The 17,709-nt window shown below is 40.8% G+C and overlaps 1 protein-coding gene across 5 annotated transcripts in view; it reads right to left on the reverse strand.

Moving 5' to 3' along the window:
* Positions 1-17,709, reverse strand: part of ANKRD26 (ankyrin repeat domain 26) — a 101,179-nt gene that overhangs the window by 59,892 nt on the left and 23,578 nt on the right. For 3 of the 5 annotated variants that reach the window (XM_084980259.1, XM_021064872.2, XM_084980260.1), the window contains exons 8-13: positions 13,527-13,587; positions 13,241-13,440; positions 11,997-12,126; positions 10,385-10,443; positions 3,003-3,096; positions 88-116 (exon numbers count right to left, since the gene is read on the reverse strand). In XM_084980259.1, coding sequence (XP_084836385.1) covers positions 88-116; positions 3,003-3,096; positions 10,385-10,443; positions 11,997-12,126; positions 13,241-13,440; positions 13,527-13,587 — 573 coding nt within the window. Of the gene's footprint in view, positions 1-87; positions 117-760; positions 860-3,002; positions 3,097-10,384; positions 10,444-11,996; positions 12,127-13,240; positions 13,441-13,526; positions 13,588-17,709 lie in introns of all 5 variants that reach the window. The other 2 variants (XM_021064869.2, XM_084980261.1) reach the window with 1 other exon arrangement.

Genomic DNA, 17,709 nt, shown 5'->3' on the forward strand with positions numbered 1-17,709 from the left:
GGTTTGGAAATGAGCTGATTAATAATTAATGTACATTTGATGCAATCTATAGTTAATAATTAAAGATAAAAGTATAAAGGTTTTTACCTTCAAGTGAGGATATTCTTCAGGAGAATCTAAAAGGCAAAAGGGACATATAATCAATTATATGTAAATATGAAAGCCAAGTATACATTTATGCGGAGTTAGTACCGAGTGGAATCCTCATGTTTGGCTTTGGCAATGAACACATTAGGTTTTGGTGTTTTGTTTTTAGGTGCGCAGCAGGCGGGGGATGGGGGCGGGGGGGCAGTTAAGACAGCAACAAGAAAGAAACAGGAATCCATCACAGATACTGAAGAAAAAAGGGGATTACAGGTTTAACAAAACATGCAGTAAAGATTTCAAAAGGAAGATGATGTTTCAAATGATTTAACAATAGGTAAGTGCACATATACCAACGGCAACATGCTGAGTGATGAGGAGAAAAGTGATCTCTAATCAGAGGAATAAATCATGACCCCGAGAGGATAAAGTGAAAGCTGATGGTAAAATGCAACAGCTTCTCTTTAATGCAGTACTGCAGCATCACTGACACTATTATACTACAAGTACTTATCATATCCTTCAATTTTCCTATAATTTAGGAAGTGCCCAGTTGTGATGATAGTTCCCTTGAATGTACAATTCATTTCTCACCAGAGAAGGTGTTGTGAATTGATCAGCCTGGATATACACTTGTAGAATAATAGTTCATGAAAATATTCATTTTTTTCCATACCCATGTGGGCTACTGGTATGCCTCCATTTCTTGGATCCTCTAGTTTAGCCCTCTTAAAGTTTCTTGATCCACTCATGCAAGAAGGTATATAAAACACATCTAAGAAATAATGTATAATAAGTTTTCACCATAGAAGTACGATTATCAAAAAGGGAAAAATAAATTCAACTGAGACAGCATGATTAGATATTAAAGATCCGTATTTCAAAATCAGTGCAGTATTTATAGATAATTCCAGTTTTAGCATTTAGGGAAAGATTCTTACTAATTTCTTTTGTTCCCAAAATCAGTTTGGTTTGGTGTATCACGCTAATGTTTAAAAGGATTTTTGTGAAACAACTATCTTAACAAAATTAGCTATCTTAAAAAAACAACAGCCAGGAGTTCCCGTCCGTTAACGAATCCGACAAGGAACCATGAGGTTTCGGTTCGATCCCTGCCCTTGCTCAGTGGGTTGACGATCCGGCGTTGCCGTAAGCTGTGGTTTAGACCAAAGATGTGGCTTGGATCTTGCATTGCTGTGGCTATGGTGTAGACCAGCAGCTACAGCTCCAATTAGACCCCTAGCCTGGGAACCTCCATATGCCATGAGTGCGGCCCTAAAATGACGAAAAGACACACACACACAAAAAATAGCCAACACTTCCATATTCAAGTTAATCTCATGTGAATAACAAATACCAATGCAACATAAATCTTTGATGCCTGATAGTTATGAAGAGCGGCTGTATTTAACGCTACTTTTGGCACCTCCTCTGGCTCCCAGTATTCTCTGGAGCAGCAATGACTTGATTTTGTTTCAGTACAAATATACTGAAGTCATCTATAAAAGGAGTTCTTTCAAATCTCCTCATCCACTCCAAAATCATTTACTTAATGCCTTTCTTCCCTCCTTCCTTCCTTTCACTAAGTCCTTTCTTCTTCAAGGTAATCACTGGATGTGAGGTCTTAATTCTTCCCCTTTTATGTTCTTTTCATCCACGCCACTTTTCTTTTTTCCTCCTTACTTGACAGTAGTATCTTACATTTATATTTCTACTTCTTTGCTTCCCTCTGGCTATAAACATGCTCAGAAAAAAAAAACAAAACAATCGTTTTCCTGGATCCTTGTTATGTCTCGAACTATCCAATGGCTTGTCTCCAATATTTCTCTAATGCAAGTCTACACCGTGGCTACTCTGGGTGTCCCTTGAGAGCTTGTTAGAAATGCAGAAACCCACACCTGCTGCTCAGAAGTTGCACTTTTCACAAGGTTCCTGGGTCCCTAATTAAACTTTGAAAAAGTCTGGTCTACACTGAGTCTGCTTCTGCATTACTTCAACTTAATTTATCCTTCTGAAATCTAGCCCTGACGTCCTCACTGTAACACTTCCCCAAAACTGATATTAAATGAGAAGCTGTAAAGCTTCTAATGGACTCTGTCGGGCTACAGCTCTCTGATCTCCCCTAATGCACTCTGTGCTCTTCTTCCTTTCAGTTCTCTTCTTTTGGTCCATATGACACCTTCCCATAAATCAGCAATATTTCCTGTAACATTATGTATACACACTTACAGTTAACAACACACGCCCAGGTCCAACCACGGAGGATAACACGCAGCACTGCGTGACCAGGAACCTTAACCGTGAATATCTTCCTAACAATGAGGAGAACGCTAAGAGTGGGAATATTTTGCTGTACTTCTCTGACAAGTTCTGGTGCTGGATGTTCACCTCACATTTCAAATACTCTTCTCTTCCTTTTCTTAAAGAACTATTTTACTTTGCCACCTTCCACCACAGCCCCCTATCCTTTTTCCTTCATTTACTCCCTGCAGCCTCTCTCATTCCTCATTCCTCTTCCCTATTTCCTGACTTTCCTTAGGTTGTAGACCATCCTGAAAGGGAACTAATTACTTAGCTCCTTAAACAGGACTCTTGATTTTAACCATTGCTGACACCTGAAAAGCCACACAACCTCCTTCCCTTCTAGTCTGTTTCCTCTCTCTGCATTCAACAGGTTCTTTTCTTTGGCTATCAGAATATATCAAGGAGTTCCCAGGGGGCCTAGTGGTTGAGGACTGGGTATTGTCACTGCTGTGGCTCAGGTTCAATCCCTGGCTTGGGAACTTCCACATGTCACAAGGTGTAGCCAATAAATAAATAAAGGAAATCATAAAACATAATAACATTTGAAAAAAATGAAAATTCTTGTTTAAAACATCATTCTGTCAAATGACTTTTTAATAAAATACAGTTCTTACCTTCTACTTCTCCATCTAATAGATTTTTTCCTCTTTGACCCGAAGCCCCAGAAAAATGATCAACGAACTTCTGTGGAAGACTCTCAGAGATACTCTGTTAAAATTAATATTAATAATGAGTTGCATACAGATTTCCTAATCTCTTTTTAAGAAAATAGTTGGGGGAAAAAAAAAAAAAAAAAGGGAGTTCCCGTCATGGCGCAGTGGTTAACGAATCCGACTAGGAACCATGAGGTTGCAGGTTCGATCCCAGCCCTTGCTCAGTGGGTTAACGATCCGGCGTTGCCGTGAGCTGTGGTGTAGGTTGCAGACGCGGCTCGGATCCCGCGTTGCTGTGGCTCTGGCGTAGGCTGGTGGCTGCAGCTCCAATTCAACCCCTAGCCTGGGAACCTCCATATGCTGCTGGAGCGGCCCAAGAAATGGCAAAAAAAAAAAAAAAAGAAAGAAAAAGAAAATAGTTGGATTTCCTACTTTACTCTTGTGAATTTACCACTTTATAAACAATTAGACATAAAAATAACAGAAACGTGGATTGAAATCTCAAACATTTGGAGTTCTCGTCGTGGCACAATGGAAACAAATCCAGCTAGGAACCATGAGGTAGCACGTTTGATCCCTGGCCTTGCTCAGTGGTAAGGATCTGGGATTACCATGAGCCGTGGTATAGGTCACAGACATGGCTCGGATCTGGCATTGCTGTGGCTCTGGCATAGGCAGGCAGCTACAGCTCTGGGAAGCTCCATATACCACAGGTGCAGCCCTAAAAAGACAAAAAAAAAAAAAAAAAGAGGAAGAAATCTCAAACATTTAAATAGAAAACTTTTTTTTTTTTTGGTCTTTTTGCCATTTCTTGGACCACTCCCGTGACATATGGAAGTTCCCAGGCTAGGGGTCTAATCAGAGCTGTAGCTGCCAGCCTACACCAGAGCCACAGCAACGCAGGATCCTAACCCACTGAGCAAGGTCAGAGATCGAACCCGCAACCCCATGGTTCCTAGTCGGATTCGTTAACCACTGCGCCACGACGGGAACGCCCATTAAATAGAAAACTTCTTATATGCCCTCCAGATCAAGGCTATCTTTTAATCTTCATTTGGCTAGTGACTCTAAACTGAGCATGGAAAACCAGAATAAATATTTTCACTAACAAAAAACTAACTTACATGCACATTTTCAATGAAGGATTAACATTAAAACCCTAACTATACTTGGCATTATCCACCGAAAGAAGAAATTTTAAAATATATTTATTTAAACAAGTTCTTTAATAAGGATACTTGCTATAAATTTAAAATATTTCTATGGACAGAAAAAAATTTAGCATTAAAATAACATACTTGGCATGAAAAGAAGCCCTGGAGTATAAGCCCTGTTGAGTATGAACAGAATGTTGTAGGAGTTGCTTCATTTAGGTAAACAAGGGCTTAGAAGGATCTACCGTTTGATAAAATTTTTATTAAATGGAAGAAAGAGTTGAATAGCAAATGTAGTAGCAAAGTAGTAAGGAACAAGATAGAAAGCCCAGAACTAAACCCACGCATCTATTGTCAACTAATCTATGACAAAGGAGGCAAGAATATACAATGGAGAAAAGGCAGTCCCTTCAGTAAGTGGTGCTGGGAAAACTGGACAGCCACATGGAAAAGAATGAAATTAGAGACCTTCCTAACACCATACACAAAAATAAACTCTAAATGGATTAAAGACCTAAATATAAGACCAGATACTGGAGTTCCCATCGTGGCACAGTGGTTAACGAGTCCGACTAGGAACCATGAGGTTGAGGGTTCGATCCCTGGCCTTGCTTAGTGGATTAAGGATCCAGCGTTGCTGTGACCTGTGGTGTAAGTCGCAGACGCGGCTCGGATCCCGAGTTGCTGTGGTTCTGGCATAGGCTGGCGGCTACGCTCCAATTGGACCCCTAGCCTGGGAACCTCCATATGCTGAGGGAGCGGCCCAAGAAATGGCAAAAAGACAAAAAAAAAAAAAAAGACCGGATACTATAAAACTCTTAGAGGAAAACTAGGCCAAACACTCTCCGACATAAACCGCAACAATATCTTCTCAGATCCACCTCCTAGAGTAATGACAATAAAAACAAAAATAAACAAATGGGCCTAATTAAACTTCAAAGTTTCTGCACAGCAAAGGAAGCCCTAAACAAAACAAAAAGACACCCCACAGAATGGGAGAAGATATTTGCAAATGAAGCGACTGACAAAGGATTCATCTCCAAAATTTATAAACACCTCCTGCAGCTCAATACCAAAAAAACAAACAATCCCATCCAAAAATGGGCAGAAGATCTAAACAGACATTTCTCCAAAGAACACATACACATGGCCAAAAAACACATGAAAAGATATTCGACATCACTACTTATTAGAAAAATGCAAGTCAAAACCACTATGAGGGGGAATTCCCAATGTGGCTCAGCAGAAACAAATCTAACTAGCATCCACGAGGACACAGGTTCAATTCCCGGCCTTGTTCAGTGGGTCAGTGATCTGGCATTGCCATGAGCTGTGGTATAGGCCAGTGGCTACAGCTCCAATATGCCGTGGGTACAGTCCTAAAAAGCAAAACAAACAAACAAAAAAACACAGGAAAAAAAAACCTCTATGAGGTACCATCTTACACCAGCCAGAATGGCCATCATCAAAAAGTCTACAAACAAAAATGTGGGAGGAGTTCCCGTTGTGGCGCAGTGATTAATGAATCTGACTAGGAACCACGAGGTTGTGGGTTCAATCCCTGACCTTGCTCAGTGGGTTAAGGATCTGGTGTTGCCGTGAGCTGTGGTGTAGGTTGCAGATGAGGCTCATATCCCCCATTGCTGTGGCTCTGGCGTAGGCCGGTGGCTACAGCTCCAATTTGACCCCTAGCCTGAGAACCTCCATATGCTGTGGGAAGCAGCCCTAGAAAAGGCAAAAAGACAAAAAATAAAATAAATACATAAATAAATGCTGGAGCGGGTGTGGAGAAAAGGGAACCCTATTACACTGTTGGTGGGTATGTAAATTGGTGCAACCACTGTTGAAAACAGTATGGAGAGTCCTCAGAAAACTAAACATAGGTGTTCCCATCGAGGCTCAGAGGTTAACGAACCTGACTGGCATCCATGAGGACACAGATTCGATGCCTGGCCCCATTCATGGGTTAAGGATCCAGCATTGTCAAGAGCTATGAGGTAGGTCACAGACCCAGCTCAGAACTCGTGTTGCTGTGGCCCTGGAGTAGGCTGATGGCTACAGCTCCGATTGGACCCCTAGCCTGGAACTTCCATGTGCCTCCGGTGAGGACCTAAAATGACAGAAAGACAAGAAGGAAAAAAAAAAGAAAACTAAACATAGAATTACCATTTGATTCAACAATCCTACTCCTGGGCATCTATCCAGAGAAAACCGTGACTTGAAAAGACACATGTACTCCAATGTTCACTGCAGCACTATATACAATAGCCAAGACATGGAAACAACCTAAATGTCCATCAACAGAGGAGTGGATAAAGGAGATATGGTACAGGAGTTTCTGTTGTGTCATAGCGGAAACAAATCTGACTAGGAACCATGAGGTTGCAGGTTCAATACCTGGCCTTGCTCAGTGGGTTAGGATCTGGTGTTGCTATGAGCTGTGGTCGCAGACATGCCTCGAATACCGCATAGCTGTGGCTGTGGTGTAGGCCAGCGGCTGTAGCTCTGATTAGACCCCTAGCCCGGGAACCTCCATATGCTGTAGGTGCAGTCCTAAAAAGCAAAAAAAAAAAAAAAAAAAAAAAAAGATATGGTACATATACACAATGGAATAGTACTCAGCCATTAAAAGGAAAGAAATAATAGCATTCACAGCAACATGTATGGACCTAGAAATCATCACGCTAAGTGAAGTCAGTCAGACAGTGAGACACCAACATCATATGCTCAATTACATGTGGAATCTAAAAAAAAAGACAGAATGAACTTCTTTGCAGAACAAATACTGACTCACAGACTTTGAAAACCTTATGGTTTCCAAAGGAGATGGGCTGGGGTTGAAGGGATGCACTGGGGGTTTGGGATAGAAATGCTATAAAATTGGGTTGTGATGATTGCTATACAACTGTAAGTGTAATAAAATTCATTGAATAATAAAAAAAATAAATAATAGCAAGAAAATTTATTTATTTATTTATTTACTTATTTATTTGTCTTTTCAGGACCGCACCCATGGCACATGGAGGTTCCCAGACTAGGGGTCTAATCAGAGCTATTGTTGCCAGCCTGCGCCAGAGCCACAGCAACGCCAGATCCCAAACTCATCTGCGACCTACACCACAGCTCACGGCAATGACGGATCCACAGCGAGGCCAGGGATTGAACCTGCAACCTCATGGTTCCTAGTTGGATTTGTTTCCTCTACACCACGACAGGAACTCCCAAGAAAAGTTAAACATAGTTATGTAATTCTTTAAACAAATACAGTAAGCTTTAATACAGGAGGGATAAGAACATTTATTTATTAACCATCCAAAAGTGTCAGGCCCTTATTATGCACGTATTCTTTTCTACATGAAATAATACTAATAAAAATGATCATAAAGAAGGACCAGCCCGGTGCCATGCTTATAGTGCCCTAAAAACGCCGCCTACCGCACCCACCTGCCTGGCACTTGCCCTGGGCCTGGGCCTGTGGCTCAGGGTGTTGGCAGGGGCCCCCAAAGGAAGGTTGAAAATGATCATAAGGAAGGTTATCCACTTCCTACTTCCTGGCCATTCCAAGATGCAAGAGTGAAATGATGAACAGATGTGACACACCATTCTTTCTGTCCAGCAGGTCTCTTCTCTAGTCCTTTGCACGACTGGCTCCTTCCCAACCTTCCCCTGGCAGCTCTTGTCACACCCGGGCCTTTTCTAACTACCCCAATTCCACCTTCACTTCCATCCTCATCCAAACTGCCCCATGTCGTCTAACCTAATGTTCTCCATTTGCTTTATGTGAGGGACTTAGCAGTGACTTATAAAGGATTCCTAGTTACTTGTTTTATAGCCTAACCCCTCAACTGGTACATTGAGTGTCTAACTGCCGGGCACACAGCTGGTATTCAATAACAGGAATTTATTTAAGGTCAAAACATTTAAGATCTTTATTTTATTATTATTATTATTATTGTTATTATTATTATTATTATTGTCTCCTTCGGGCTGCATATGGAGGTTCCCAGGCTAGGGGTCAAATCAGAGCTGTAGCTGCTGGCCTACACCACAGCCACAGCAATGTGGGATCCTAGCCACATTTGCGACCTACACCACAGCTCATAGCAACGCCAGATCCTTAATCCACTGAGGAAGGTCAGGGACCAAAACTGTGTCCTCATGGATGCTCGTCAGATTCGTTTCCACTGAGCCACAATGGGAACTCCAAAACATTTAAGATCTTGAGAGGGCCTCAAGTACCAAAGCACTAGGAGACCTCCGATATAGTCTACTGAAACTGAATCTACCCCAACTTAGAAAACCACGTGCCTGTTCTAACTTTCCCATTCTTTTCTCTCTCTCTCTTTTTTTTTTTTTTTTTTTTTTTTTTTTTAATCTTTTTAGGGCTGCCCCCTCAGCATATGGAACTTTCCAGGCTAGGAGGTTGAATTGGAGCTGTAGCTGCCAGCCTACGAAATAGCCACAGAAATGCCAGATCTGAGCCACATCTGTGACCTATACTACAGCTCTTGGCAACACCGGTTCCTTAACCCACTGAGCAAGGGCAGGGATCGAACCTGAGACCTCATGAATTCTAGTTGGGTTCATTACCGTTGAGCCATGATGGGAACTGCTAACTTTCCATTCTTAATGCCACTATCATTTTATCATCCTTCAGGGTTTAAAAAAATATCCTCAGAGTTCCCTTGTGGCACAGCAGATTAAAGATCGGCACTGTTAATATGGTAGCTCAGTTTGCTGCTACGCAGCAGGTTTGATCCCTGGCCCAGGAACTTCAACAGCCTGCTGGACATGGGCAAAAAAAAAAAAAAAACCCAAACCAAAAAAAGTATCTTCAACATTCAGTAAGCCACTAATTGACACTGATCATTTTTCTTTCTTTTTCAGGAGCACCCATGGCATATGGAAGTTCCTGGGCCAGGGATCAAACCCATGCCACCACAGAGGCAACGGTAAATCCTTAACCCGTTCTTCCACAGCAGAAACTGTGCCACAGTAATCATTTTGTCTTACATTTCTAAACTGCCCTTTTTACAGTTTACAATGTGTTTTCACATTTGTTACCACATCTGTTCGCTACGCTTACCGAAGAGGTAAATCAGTACCATTTTTATGAAGGAGGTCATTGTTATTCAAACAAGTTAGACAAGTTTTTCCAAGATTCCAAAGCTAGTAAGTGACAGAACCAGGATGCTACTGTGTCTCTGGACTTCAAGCACAGTGCTGTACCACTCTGTAGCAGCTGTCTCTATCTCATCTCTTTCCACTTCTGTCACCTTAGAACAGGTCACCATTACTTTATACTTGTGTTACTTCAGGTATGGCTGCCATAAAGGTACTCAGTGCATGCTACTCTAACTATCCAAAAGGGCTTGTGCATAACCCCACATATTTATTACTATTCCCATGCTTTTATTTCTCCTGAAATGTACCTTGCAGATCTACTTGATAACACAAATGTAATAATAGTCTCAAGTCTTAAGCACTATCTTTTCAAGGTCAAAGTGGTAAAAAACTACAATTCGGAATTCCCATTGTGGCTCAGGGGGTTTACAAACCCAACTAGTATCCGTGAAGACAGGGGTTCGATCTCTGGCCTTGCTCAGTGGGTGGAGGATCCAGTGATGCCGTGAGCTGTGATGTAGCTTGCAGACATAGCTCAGATCCCAAATTGCCATGGCCATGGCATAGACTGGTGGCTGTAGCTCCGATTCAACCCCTAGCCTGGGAATTTGCGTATACTGTGGGTGCAGCCCTCAAAAGACAAAAAAGACAAAAAAAAAAAAACAACAACTACAATTTCATCTGTTTCTCTCCGAATCTCACTAGGAGTTTTACACATCAAATACTAAAGAAACAGAGATTTGGCCAACAGTTACCTGGAATAATCCTTTCATTTTCAGATAAACTTAAATTCAGAACCCAAACTGAGTCCTTATGACTTTTCAGCCTTGGTTTTTGCACTATACTACCTGGGGGGGTTCATTAGGTAAATCTTGCAAATTAATAGAAGTGTACTATGCAATAGTATTATATTTGGCACATAATTATTTTATTAATTACAGGGTAAAAATTTGATGGGTAAATGCAAAGGTGAAGTAAAAGCAGAGCATCCCCTCTCTTATGTTTTAACATCACTCTGTACTTATATTTTAAACTAAAAATAATAGTAATAATAGAAAACAGTACCTCAGAATCCCAAGGTGATTCTATATCGTCCTCTTCTAATCCCAATGCTGACAACATATCTATAAAATGTAGTCACAGATGGATTAGTGAGAACACTGATTATTATGACTTTTAAATACACAAAGAAGTCTATCTTCAATCATGAATATTTCAATGAAATAAAGTAGCAGCAAAGAATTTCAGAAGGTTGAAGCATTCTCAGGAAGAGAAAGTTGGCAGGAGATGGGAAACTTATGAAGAAAGAGAGCAAAAGTTAAATACTTTAAAAGAAGCGGAGAAGTTCCCGTCGTGGTACACTGGAAATGAATCCGACTAGGAACCATGAGGTTGTGGGCTTGATCCCTGGCCTCACTCAGTGGGTTAAGGATCCGGCGTTGCTGTGAGCTGAGGTGTAGGTTGAAGATGCAGCTCGGATTTGGTGTTGCTATGGCTGTGGTGTAGGCTGGCAGCTATGCTCTGATTAGACCCTTAGCCTGGGAAGCTCTGTATGCTGCACGTGTGTGGCTCTAAAAAGAACCTCCCCCAAAAAAAGTGGAGATCATATTTGGATCCACGCACTTTGAGGTTTTTATACTAGCTTTTTTTTTTTTTTTTTTTTTTTTTTTGGTCTTTTTGCCTTTTTCTAGGGCCACACCTGCGGCATATGGAGGTTCCTAGGCCAGGGGTCCAATCAGAGCTGTAGCCGCCGGCGCATGCCAGAGCCACAGCAACTCGGTATCCGAGCTGCGTCTGCAACCTACACAGCTCCTGGCAACACCAGATCCTTAACCCACTGAGGCCAGGGCCCAAACCCGAAACCTCATGGTTCCTAGTCAGATTCATTAACCACTGCGCCACAGTGGGAACTCCTTATACTAGTTTTTAAAAAAATTTTTTTAAACTGCACCCGTGGCATGCGGAAGTTTCCAGACCATGGATCAAACGCGTGCCACAGCAGTGACAACAACTGGATCCTTAATCCACTGAGCCACTAGAGAATTCCTATACTAACTGTTTTTTTTTGTTGTTTTTTTTTAGAGCCACACCCACGGCACAGGGAGGTTCCCCGGCTAGGGGTCTAATGGGAGCTGTAGCTGCCAGCCTACACCATAGCCACAGCAATGCAGGATCCAAGCCACATCTGCGACCTACACCACAGCTCACGGCAACACCAGATCCTTAACCCATTGAGCAAGGCTGGGGATTCAACCTGCAACCTCATGGTTCCTAGTCGGATTCATTTCCACTGTGCCACAATGGGAACTCTGACTAACTTTTTTTTTTTTTTTTTTTTTTTTGTCTTTTGTCTTTTGTCTTTTTGTCTTTTGTTGTTGCTGTTGTTGCTATTTCTTGGGCCGCTCCCTCGGCATATGGAGGTTCCCAGGCTAGGGGTCCAATCGGAGCTGTAGCCACCGGCCTACGCCAGAGGCACAGCAACGCAGGATCCGAGCCGCGTCTGCAACCTACACCATAGCTCACGGCAACGCCGGATCGTTAACCCACTGAGCAAGGGCAGGGACCGAACCCGAAACCTCATGGTTCCTAGTCGGATTCGTTATCCACTGCGCCACGACGGGAACTCCTGACTAACTTTTAAACATAGAAAGACATCCAAAGATATTCACTAACTTACCACTTCTATTATTTCTGCGTGCTCCATTAACAGAAGTCAAATTGTCATGAGTTGTTGGCTCTTGTGGGGCACTTTCAATAACATCAGTACTATTTTCTTTTTTCCCAGTTTCTGGCTTTGTTTCTCCTTCCTATAAAAAGATAAAATAAAACAAAAACCCAACTTCACTCACTGGGTCAATCAACCAAATTTTCTTCCAGTTCTTCTTAAATATGAGCTATATGTTACTAACAAGAGTCTGAGCATTTTTTACCTTTCTTTCCTTAATTTGGGTTTGTTTGGTTTTTTCTTTTTTTTGGATTTTTAAAGCCACACCCACAGCATATGGAGGTTCCCAGGCTAGGGGTTGAATCAGAGCTGTAGCCGCTGGCCTACACCACAGCCACAGCAAGGCCAGATCTGAGCCGAGTCTGTGACCTACACCACAGCTCACAGCAATGGTGGATCCTTAACCCACTGAGTGAGACCAGGGATCGAATCTGCGTCCTCATGGATCCTACTCAGATTTGTTTCCTCTAAGCCTTGACGGGACCTCCACTTTTCTTAATTTAAATTTGAAATAATTTCTATATTTTATAATACAGAGTTCCTGCTCTCACTTAACCCACTACTTCTGTTGCATCTGTATAATCATCTTTCTCATCTTGACCCTCATTCAATCTTTATATTCATCTTGTCCTTCTCAAAGGAATTCTTCCCCTCCATTCCTCTTCCCAACTTCATATTCATCCAGCTGTTCTTTGAAGTTGCTTTCAAATCCTTTCCTTTCATAATGGCATACTTAAGAACTGTTTACTGCCACCAATATCTATGAACCTCAATCCTGCACAGACATGGCTCTTGTCACGACACCATTCTCCATCATGATCTGGAGAACTTCCACTTCTGGGTAGGATCTTTTTCATGCATCCTAAGAATCAGGGGGATGATATATGAAAAAGCAGAGTGGAAGAAAAAAGTAAAAAACCAAACAGAAATTCCCATTGTGGCTCAGCAGTAATGAACCTGACTAGTATCCATGAGGATGCACGTTCGATTTTAGCCTCGCCTAGTGAGTTAAGAATTCCGAATTGCCATGAGTTGTGGTGTAGGTCACAGACGCAGCTTGGATCTGGTATTGTGTGGCTCTGCCATAGGCTGGCACCTACACTTCCAACTTGACCCCTAGCCTGGGAACATCCATATGCTGTGGGTAGGGTCCTAAAAAGCAAAACCAAAACCAAACAAACAAAAAAACAACTTACCTTTGTAAGACCAAGGCCTGTTAAAGACTTGAAAGGTTTTAGAAAAGATTCAGGTGATGGAAAGGCAGAATTAGAAAAGTCCTGGACGTTGATTGATGGTTTAGGAAAGGTTTCAACCACATCTTCATTTTCACTAGCAGAATTATTGTCCTCAAAGAAGGTATTATTTTCTGGTCCCACAATGCCGCATTTTGCTTCTGCTACAGTGAAAACAAGGTAGAGTACATGAAAACACCTGTCATTTCCAGTCAGTGAGTAACACAAGGATAATCTTCCAATAACTTACTGATTTTCTTGGGCAGCTGAGAAGCACTCATTAGCGTTGTTAAGCTTGGTTTCAGTACAGGCTAGAGAAGAAAATAATAGCTTTAAGAATAACAAGTATATCAAATTTAATAAAACGATTATAAAATTCCCCAAGACCATATGATCTAAGGCCAAAAGCACAGGCTTTGGAGTCATTCAGACGTGGATTCAAATCTTGGTTCTTCCATTTGCTAACCTACATGATCTTATGGGGTGAGAATTATGAGAGATGACATCTAGAGCCCCAAAATGTTACTTTTCTCACCCTTAATTGATTTTTACACAAATACTATGATATCCATTACATTACTTTCTTTAGTAAAATGAACAGAACTAGACTCACAGAGAACAGACTTGCTATCAAGTGGGAGGGGAAAGGGAGTGGGATGGACTGGGAGTTTGGGGTTAGGAGATGCAAACTATTACATATAGAATGGATAAACAAAGAGGTCCTACTGTACAGCACAGGGAACTATCGCCAGTCTCTGGGGAGACACCATGATGGAAGATAATACAAGAAAGGGAATGAATATATCTGTATAACTGGGTCACTTTGCTGTACAACAGAAATTGACAGAACACTGTAAGTCAACTATAAAAAAAAAATTTAAATAAGAAACTGAAGAGCTCCCTTCGTGGCTCAGCAGTTAATGAACCCAACTAGGAATCACACAGATGCAGGTTCGATCCCGGGCCTTGCTCAGTGGGTTAAGGATCCGGCATTGCCGTGAGCAATGGTACAGATCACAGTCTTGGCTTGGATCCCACGTTGCTGTGGCTGTGGTGTAGGCCAGCAGCTGCAGCTCTGATTCAATCCCTAGCCTGGGAACTTCCAAATGCCACAGGTATGGCCCTAAAAAGCAAAAAAATAAGAAGAAGAAGAAAATAAGAAAATGAAATTAGCTGCTATATTTGCAGATGGACTTCCTTGATTTACATATGCATGAATCATCTCTTGTAAGAGTTTGGTTTTTATCATTATCTTATTTAGATGGGCTAGAACTGCAAACAGGCTAAGCTGCTTCTATTTCATCTGCCAAAAATGATAAAGACAAATGATTGTCTATATTCAGCTCCTTCTAAGAAAGAGGGAAAAAACAAGAGTAAACCCGCGTATGTGAAAGCCACATACATACTAAAGTGGAAGCCATAACCAAACATGCTCACAATAGAGACAGAGAGAAGTGGACTAAAGGAACAGACACTGTCGGCAAGGAAAAATTAAGGTGAGGTAAATTGCTAAAAAAAAAAAAGTGGGGGAGGAGGAAAAAAGGAAAAAATGAGACATGACTAGTGAAATACAAACTTAAGGTAAAGAAAAAAAGGAAAACATAAGTATAAAAAAGTATGTGGAGAATATATATATTTCAGTATTTATATATAATAGATAAATAATATATCAGTACCATTAGCGATATACTATGATCAAAAGCCTCTGTTTTATGTGATTTTATTAGATACAAAGTATATATAAATTGTATATATAAATGTATTGCTCTCCAGTGAATTTTATAAAAACATCTAAGTATATTAAATATAAAACATAGGCTGTTGTTCTAATATCCCTGGTAATACTGATTTGTATTACTACATAGTTATTTGTTTATAAATACTACTGTAATAAAGAATTCAATTTTGTCACTATAAAATAAGTCATTCAAGGGAGTGCCCATAGTGGCTCAGCAGTTAACAAACCCAACTAGTATCCATGAGGACAACGGTTCGATCCCTGGCCTTGCTCAGTGGGTTAAGGATTCAGCATTGCTGTGAGCTGTGGTATAGGCTGCAGATTCAACTCGGATCTGGCATTGCTATGGCTGTGGTGTAGGCCAGCAGCTGCAGCTCCAATTTGACCCCAAGCCTGGAAGCATCCATATGCCACAGGTCTGGCCCTAAAAAGATCCCTCAAAAATAAATAAAATAAAATAAGTCATTCACATAGTTGTGCATGATCATCTATCACTACCTGAATACTGTAAATTATTACTAGAGAGAGAGAAAAATAGATAAAGGAATGTTCATAACACATCAACTTTCCACCTGAAGAAAGAACTGGTAATCAGAACTCCAAGGAGAATGTATGCCCTAAAAAACTATATTTAACATAAAATGAGATGGAGCTAAAAAGAAGGTCAAGAAATTTAAAATTCTAAGCTCACAACTGGCCAATATGGAAAAATATAATGTAACCTTTTTCTTATTTATCACATACTTCTTATTTGTTTCCTTGTTATTTACGACATACTTCTTCAACATAACTCGACTGAACTTATACATCCTAAACATTAAAAGGGAATATAAATTTAAGTCATATTTTCAGAATTCAAATGGATTTAATTATATTACGCATATTATATTACCTGTAACATTATACAGAATTCCATCTGCCTATTCATTTATTCACACTCAAAAATTAGTAAAATGCTTCTTACTTTCAAGACCTTATTCTAGGTGTTCCAGGAGGTACACAATTATGTTCCCTGATCTCCAGTAGTTTACACTATTGCAGGGGCTATAAAATAAATATTTAAATAACTATAATACAAAACATCTGAAATCTGAAATTTAAAAACTGTAATTCAGAATTCCCATTGTGGCGCAGCGGAAACTTATCCAACTAGGAACCATAAGGTTGTGGGTTCGATCCATGGCCTTGCTTAGTGGCTTAAGGATCTGGCGTTGCCATGAGCTGTGGTGTAGGTCACAGACATGGCTTGGATCTGGTGTTGCTGTGGCTCTGGAGTAAGTTGGCAGTTGTAGCTCCAATTAGACCCCTAGCCTGGGAATCTCCACATGCTATGGGTGTGGCCCTTAAAAAAGGGAAAAAAATTTTTAAAAATTAAAAATAAATAAAAAAATAAAAACTACAATTCAAAACAATTCTGAAATTGCAGGTTGTATCATATGGTTATTAAGAGTCTCTGCTTCTAGAAATGGTTATTATCTTAGATGAAGAGTTTTGAATATACTCTTAATGGAAAGATTGGAAAACACAGTAGAATCCCTTTATAACATTTTTTTTTTTTCTTTTTAGGGCCACACCCATGGCATATGGAAGTTCCCAGGCTAGGGGTTTAAGTGGAGCTGCAGCTGCCGGCCTACACCACAGCCACAGCAATGTTGGATCCTCAACCCACTGAGCAAGGCCAGGGATTGAATCCACATCCTCATGGATACTAGCTGGATTCATTTCCACTGAGCCACAACGGGAATTCCCTCAACTATTCTCTTAGTCTTTTTTTTTTTTTTTTGGCCATACTCACAGCATGCAGAAGTTCTCTGGTCAGGGAATGAATCTGCACCACAGCAGTGACAATGACAAATCCTTAACTGCTAGGCCACCAGGGAACTCCTACTCTTGTAGTGCAGAACTGAAGATAGAAGTAGAAGAAAAAAAAAAACAAAAACCCAGAGTTCCCATCCTGGCACGGCCGAAATGAATCTAACTAGGAACCATGAGGTTTTGGGTTCAATCCCTGGCCTCGCTCAGTGGGTTAAGGATCCGGCATTGCCATGAGCTGTGGTGTAGGGCACAGACATGGCTCGGATTATGTGTAGCTGTGGCATAGGCCAGCGGCTATAGCTCCGATTCGCCCCTTAGCCTGGGAACCTCCATATGCTGTGGGTGCGGCCCTGAAAAGACAAAACAAACAAACAAACCTCTCCTAACAACTCTATGATACCAAAATAAAAAGTGTCCAGGGCGGGGGGGATAATACATGCTATATAGTTTTGGAACTGAGAGGTTCCAGTGAGATTCCTAATTATTACAATAAATAATTGTATCCATTAAAGATTGCACTTAGACATGAGTATTACAAAAATCATGTCATCATGTCAGTATGGTTTTAAAAGTCATAGCAAAAATCCTTATCCTTGAGCATATTTCATATATCCTCCACTGTGGGAAAGCTTTTCCCAATACAATTTTCCTGTTAATTTTTCCAGCTAATTTTTTCTTCAGCTCCTGCCGAAGTGAAAAACAAAAACAAAAACAAAAACAAAAAACAACTGTCATTGGATGAAAATGCTGTGAAATTTGGTTGTGATGACTGTTGTACACCTATAAATGTGATAAAATTCATTAATTAAAAGATTAAAGCGAAAAAAACAATTGTCATATTTTTATAAAATCGTTTGTTCTCACCAACTTTCCATTACAA

Source organism: Sus scrofa, chromosome 10 (genome assembly GCF_054392235.1).
Source record: "Sus scrofa isolate SSC_HxYL_T2T_F1_AM1 chromosome 10, Sscrofa_HxYL_maternal_Yorkshire_Landrace_v2.0, whole genome shotgun sequence".
Lineage (NCBI taxonomy): Eukaryota > Metazoa > Chordata > Mammalia > Artiodactyla > Suidae > Sus > Sus scrofa.